We start from the raw sequence: 7,247 nt of genomic DNA, 5'->3' as shown, positions 1-7,247 counted from the left end.
TGGGAGCGTTATAATGTGACGGTCAATCCCACTATTCGTTGGTAAAAAGAGTAGCCCAAGATTTGGACGTGGCTGGGGATGACTAGCTGCCTTCCCTCTAGTCTTACACTGCTAAATTAGGGACGGCTAGAGCAGATAGCCCTCGTGTAGCGTTGCGCGAAAATTCAAAACAAACATCCCCGTGCGCATGTCACTGCCATGAGTTTCCATTATTTATTCGTTGTTATATCTAACAATCTTAGGCAACCGTTCTACGCCCGAGGGCATTAGGATGGAATGTAGAGCGTGAACTAATAAATTAAATCAAGAATTTGTATTTATAGTTATAGGCCTGTTTGTCACAAAGTAAGATGTAACGAACACCCATTGGAGGTGAGAAAGGTAAGAAAACTATCGACTTCTGGTCAGTCTCTAAGGAGATTGTCTTTCTTGTTCAGCCGGTATGGACAAAACCTCCTGTGATTATGAAACATTATAATCCGATATATGGGAAACAGGTGTGAAAAGTCAAAAAGAGACCTACGTGGGTTTGGGAAAGTAATATAATACACAAGAGTTAAAAGAAGAGAAAAAAAGTGTCGGGAGATGTGAGAGAGAACGAATAAACCGAAAGATGCGAAGGAAGTACTATGTTGTCAGTAAAAGACAAACACCAGTTCTAAATCTGTGTACTTTTTATTATAGTAATAAACAGAAATTTGCCATGTTTACATTGGTACAATGTTTCATATTATCTCTCTGGTATACATCTACCCAGAAGAGTTATTAAAATTTATAGAATATGCCCCCCTCCCCACTGGCTCAGCGGTAAGCTTGATAACTTAAAACATTAATTCCGGGGCTGATCCCTAAGTTGAGCACCGTTCAAATAGCCCATTGTATAGCTTTGAGCTTAACAACGAACAATTCTATTGAACTTTATCCTGTGATTTACTCGATAAATTTATCTTTGTGGTTCAACGTTTGGCTCACACCCCCCGTACGTTATTTTTAACTTTCAACTTCCAGTAACCCTATAATCATAAGCTTTTGTAGCATGAAACGTTTATACATAAACGCCTGTAATATCAACTAAATTTTTTAAATCGTAAATTCCTGCCACACATAACAAATTTTAAAAAAATGTTTTGTTTCAGAATTTTCTGGAAAAGCTATACAAAGGGCTATTTACGCATATCCATTCCTAATTTTGAACTAATAGATTAAAAGGGAAGGCAGCTAGTAAATACCACCCATCGCCAACTCTTGTACTATTCTTTTCTGAGCGAAAAGTGAGATTTAATTGTTACTCTTATAGCTCTTGAACGGGCCCAAAATGTAGGAAATTGTATTTTCAGCAACGAACCACGAATCCTAAGATTCACAATACGAGCAGGCTAACCACTGGACTATACCTAGCCGTTAAATAGATGTTTGAAAAACAAGAACCTCCCACTTCATATGCAGGTTTCAGTATTACACAATTACCTCGTGGAAGACAAAATATGATGCTAAAGTTTGATTTTTACACATCTCTAATTTGCAGTCCATTTCAAAAAAATTATAAGAATCAGTGCAGTCAAAGGTGGTATATTATTTTTATTTATGAAGTTGAGCTGTATGTTTTGGAGCGTCTGCAAAATACAAAAAACATCCTTACTATCCAGTTTCCTTTTCTGATGAAGCCTTAGCTTAATAGGAGTTAATAATCTCCGAAAATATTTCTTTTCATACAGATGTACCCAGACATGTCTCAGTTTATCACCTTTGTCTGACTTTCTACATTTGTTTTATGGTACTTTTTTTTTTCAGATAGACTGCCTGTTTCAAGTAATATTTCAATTAGTTCTTTATGAATAACATTGCCTCATATTCTGTTGCAGTGAAAAACAAAACAAAAAAAATCTGTCACTAGTTTCAAACTTCAGTGAAACGTAGTGTGTGCGTGTGTGTGTGTGTGTGTGTGTGTGTGTGTGTGTGTGTGTCATCTGATGAAATTACATTAAATGTTTTATTACGATTTTTTCATTTCCAAAGTGCATGCATTTATAAATAACAGAAAAAATCCAGTTCATATTGACAGGAACTGAAAGTTTTATGATTAAAACAAACCCCTTTCTAGGATTAATATTTTATACACATCATTTTTTTACTTAAGATATCCCATCCATAATTATTAATATAAAAACTCTATAGATATTCTTATTGCGTTAGTTCTTTCTCCCAAGAATATAAATACAGGTGCTTAACCGTTAAAGGTAAAAAAAAATGTTAATCCTGTAACATTTTGGAACTGGTGCGCAATACCTGTTTCTTTCATCACTCCTCTTTGTTCCAAGATTCTAACTCGGTTAACTACCTATCTATCCTATCACATTCACGAAGCAAATTTCAACTTCAACTATTTACCCGATAAAGTGTTCAAAAATCAGTTCAAGTTTTATTACATATATATGAAATTCTACAGGATCAAGAAATTATTATAAGTGGTATATTTTTATTTCAAGAAGAGATTCGTTAGATTGCGAACTGGACAATTAGTAAAACATATAACTCCTTTCCATCCAATTTTTAGGTTTCTTCAATACGTTTGTTTGTTTGTTTTTGAATTTCGCACAAAGCTACATGAGGGCTATCTACGCTAGCCGTCTCTAATTTAGTAGTGTAAGACTAGAGGGAAGGCAGCTAGTCATCACCACCCACCGCCAACTCTTGGGCTACTCTTTTACCATAGAATAGTGGGATTGACAGTCACTTTATAACGCCCCACGGCTAAAAGGGGCGAGCATGTTTGGTGTGAAGGGGATTCGAATCCGCGACCCGCAGACTGCGAGTCGAGCGCCCTAGCCACCTGGCCATTCTTCAATACGTACTAATGAGCACAATTTTCGATGAATGGAGTCCTTCATTATTTTAAACCACCACAGGCAATCGTCATTAAAATTCAATCGAATCAACAAAATATTCCTTTACGAGTTTCTAAAAAATTAATTACCATTTCCAGTCTTGCATACGTTACTTACTTTAATACAATCGTATACTAGACAATTTTAAACGAAACCAATTAGCACGTGTGCTATCAATTAAGTGTTAAAAAATTACGATACCAGCTTAGCAGCACATGCATATAACCTAATGATAGCTGAAGCACAATAAACCGATATGGTTACGAAAACAAAGCTTTGTTAATTAGATTTGAGTGTGCATTGGAAAAGAAAGAAAACCAGAAATGGAAACTCATTCTTTCTAGTTCCGATTCTTGTTCATCAATTCTTAACAAGGTTAAGACGTTTAGTTTATAATCAATGTTTCAGAATGAGACGTTTAGTTTATAATCAATGTTTCAGAATGAGACGTTTAGTTTATAATCAATGTTTCAGAATGAGTTTTTTTTTTACTCGGCCCTAGTACTATCGTCACCAATGGATTACTGGTCGCAGTGAGCAATATCTTGTTCTATGGTTGGTGGTAATTTTAATCTGACCGGCACTTCATACAATATATGGTCTAAACAGCCAGATCAGATCAGAGCCCGCCTGACGTCTGAGGATTTAAGCATAGCCATCCGTAATTTAAAATTACTGACAACAGGAAAATCAAGCAGTCAGAACCACGAGACGCCTATACAGCTACTCTTAACCGAATATTTTTCACAATAATTAGCGATGTCCACATCTATCATATGAAATACATGATTTGTTGCAATGATATCAAGTAATGCTAAAACATTCTGCCACTGTTCATAGATTGATCTTTTTTCCATTTTTGGATATACTATCTATATCTTATTCAAGAACGTATAATACTAAAATTTTAAAAAAGAACGTAAAACGGACTTACTGGTTAGTAAAAACCAATAATCAAATTCCACTTGACAGTAACGCTTATTCTGATTATGTTAAAGTTCAGTTAATAACTGGAAATTCATATAATTCATATCATATAATGCAACTTTCAGTGCAAAGCGTATTTCTTTGATTCGTATAATTGGTGTTTATGATATAACCTAATTAAGCATAAATGTATTATTGATGACATAAGGCTGAAAGTTATGTACGTAAAAACTGTAGTAATATAGAAAGAAGACTGGTGTCCAAGAAGTTATAAAGACGTAAAATATTATTGGGGTGTAGGAAAATTCAAACGCTTTAAGTATTGTAGTAATATCATTGATTATTTTTTATCTTTCCTTTTCCTGATACAGAATCAATTTCAAGAACAATATTATCTTCTCTAATTCTTGAGGTATACATCAAACTATTTGATATTGAGTTATGCTTTACGACTTCTTCCACACAGAGTTGATATCAATGCTGAGAGCGAGAAAAAAGAAAAAGAGCGACAGAAAGTGAGAAGGTGAGATAGTGCTGACAAACATGGCTGTAAAGTGTAAGTGCACGTGGTAAAAAACAGTCAACCTTTACTGGTTGCGTCCACTGAGGATGCCGGGCTTCTTCTATGAACAGGTACGGTCGGGATGAACCGACGGAGGAAGGCAACTCGTCTCAAAACTGAAGGGGAGAAAAACATCAACGATCTAAATTGTATTAAAAACATTCAACAGTACTTGGTTATCAAAAACTAGATCCGTTACAGGTCATAACGGAGTCCACAGTTTCGGAGTAATGTGTATATGCTGCAAAATTGAACTGACTTAAGAATTTTCTTTACATATATATGCGTGTATATATACATACATATACATACGAAGTTTTAAATATATTTAAATACACTTTCATGGTCTACGTTCCTTCTCTTCGCGATATAAGCACGTGATTTTACAAAAATATAAATGCATATCTTAAAACTTACGTAATCGGGTCAGTCGATTAGGGTATTCAACGTCTGGTTGTTCATCCCGATACGGGGCGTCTGTAACATCTTCAAAATTGATGATGAACATACAAATGGCCCCTTCTTCGTTCCGAATAGGTGCCATCACTTGACTGCATAAAATCTTTGAACCTATTATAACACACAGGTTTGTTAACACATAAAGTTCTTTAGTTAAGTACACATAAATGTGTGGAACATTTGTAATATTCTATCAAAACGAAATAGCATTATTTACACTTTTTTTCCCAACTAAAGGCATAGTTTAGTAACTCACTAATCTAAACGGAAATTTCTTATCCCATGATAAGTTATCACAAATGCCATAGGAAAAACCAAATACGTGCGACAAACATTGTTTTTATAGAAAAATGCGGACACCCCCCCCCCCTCCCCTCAGTTAAATATATAATTTAGTCGCAACTTAACTCACTGGTAGAATTACATATAACCTCATATAAATCATAGACAGTTATGTACTGTTCTCTGCACCAGTTGAGGTTTTTGTGAGTCAGTAAAACCTATGTAACGAGCACATCTGTGACACTGGTTGCTTAGCAACAGAACTGCAAATACATATATCACAACTAACGGATCTTACTTTAGACACGGCTTAAATCACCTAAACAGTCATGACTACGTAATGTTTGAGTAAACAGCAAAATAATATACGCAGAAGTAATATTAATATAATTAATAATCTTGACGAGACAAACACAAGTACTATAAATGTAAAGATTCCAGAACTTAATATATGGATGCAAATCACGAACATACAGAAACGCAATTATTAAATCTCCTTCGAATAATTTTCTTCTTAAATAACAATTTTTCAGCAGTGTTAAACCATTTCTAGTATAAATTCAGTAGTGTTCTTTATTGTGTAACTAGAATTGTTTTATATTTCAGATTTAATTAGCTAAATTAATCTTACAGAAAATATCGAAAGATAAATTACACACTGCACCTTCAATTCATAGTTAAAAAAGGCTATTAATACAATTACATATTATGAGAATATAAAACCACCGATATATCAATTCCATGCCTAAAAAATCCGAGATAAAAACACATTCTTTCAATAAATATGTTGCTGTTATATAGATTGCACATTCAAATTAAGAAAGAACACAAGAGTACATAATGTTTTTGTAGTCTCTCCAAATTACTCTCTTACTTTGATACAAGTCAAAGAAAGAACACAATAGTACATAATGTTTTTGTAGTCTCTCCAAATTACTCTCTTACTTTGATACAAGTCAAAGAAAGAACACAAGAGTACATAATGTTTTTGTAGTCTCTCCAAATTACTCTCTTACTTTGATACAAGTCAAAGAAAGAACACAAGAGTACATAATGTTTTTGTAGTCTTTCCAAATTACTCTCTTACTTTGATACAAGTCAAAGAAAGAACACAAGAGTACATAATGTTTTTGTAGTCTCTCCAAATTACTCTCTTACTTTGATACAAGTCAAAGAAAGAACACAAGAGTACATAATGTTTTTGTAGTCTCTCCAAATTGCGTTTGTATGTTGTACTAACGAATATAAGGATACGACACAAGTGTAAAGTTACAGATAACTATGGTACTGGTATTTTCAACCAGAACAGCACCTTATGCGACACAAGGGCTAAGCGACCAGGTCATAGACCCCCAATATTCAAGTACAACAGCCCTTAATTTTGAGCTGCTGACTAATCGGAAGGAGGATAATCAATCTCCAGCTTCCATCGCCCACACAACTACTCTTACTGGACAGCGTTGATTGTCACTGTTATAATGTGAGCACATCCGAAAGTGTAGACCATGTTCAAAGACATATCGGGATTCGAGCCGTAGTTTTTCGATCCGCAGCTCGACACACACACATTAACCATAACCCGGCTCATTTGAAATACTGCTACGCAGAAATGTCTAAAGCTCGTATTGAATAACAAGAAAGATACTGCTAAGTGAAATATTGCTGTGGAAAAGTGTCACTTCATATTCCGGTATCGATCAAATATACAACAAATTTACATTTATCTTAGTCAAACCACCACGTACTCAAGGAAGGTTACATACACATCACGCTAATGCACATATTAAACAACGGTACTACTGGTGACGCCTTTTCCATTTTTGCATAATTATATACAAGTCAAATTGGTTCCTGACAGCTCCAATTATATAATTCTGTTGAACGGAATGAGCATCTTTAAAGTTACCTTACTTTCTATTCAGTTGCGTATTGAATTATTTATTTTGTTTTTCGACTGCCACTATTTTAATGCCGTTGGATGATTCTGTTAGGCTAAACACTGCTGTTGGATGATTATATTACATCGAATCCTGCTGTTGGATGATTATGTTACATCGAATCCGGCTGGGGGATGATTATGTTACATCGAATCCGGCTGGGGGATGATTATGTTACATCGAATCCGGCTGGGG

The 7,247-nt window shown here is 34.8% G+C and overlaps 1 protein-coding gene across 7 annotated transcripts in view; it reads right to left on the bottom strand.

Annotated features, from left to right (window-relative positions):
* The window catches only part of LOC106463792 (potassium voltage-gated channel subfamily H member 6-like), a 218,516-nt gene that overhangs the window by 113,691 nt on the left and 97,578 nt on the right, over positions 1-7,247 (bottom strand). For 6 of the 7 annotated variants that reach the window (XM_022391384.1, XM_022391385.1, XM_022391386.1 and 3 more), the window contains exons 3-4: positions 4,792-4,944; positions 4,398-4,490 (exon numbers count right to left, since the gene is read on the bottom strand). In XM_022391384.1, coding sequence (XP_022247092.1) covers positions 4,398-4,490; positions 4,792-4,944 — 246 coding nt within the window. The remainder of the gene's footprint in view (positions 1-4,397; positions 4,491-4,791; positions 4,945-7,247) is intronic. The other variant, XM_022391387.1, reaches the window with a different exon arrangement.

The sequence above is a fragment of the Limulus polyphemus genome, unplaced genomic scaffold (assembly GCF_000517525.1).
Source record: "Limulus polyphemus unplaced genomic scaffold, Limulus_polyphemus-2.1.2 Scaffold1484, whole genome shotgun sequence".
Classification (NCBI taxonomy): domain Eukaryota; kingdom Metazoa; phylum Arthropoda; class Merostomata; order Xiphosura; family Limulidae; genus Limulus; species Limulus polyphemus.
Note: the sequence above shows the minus strand (reverse complement) of the source record. Positions and strands in the feature narration are given on the sequence as shown.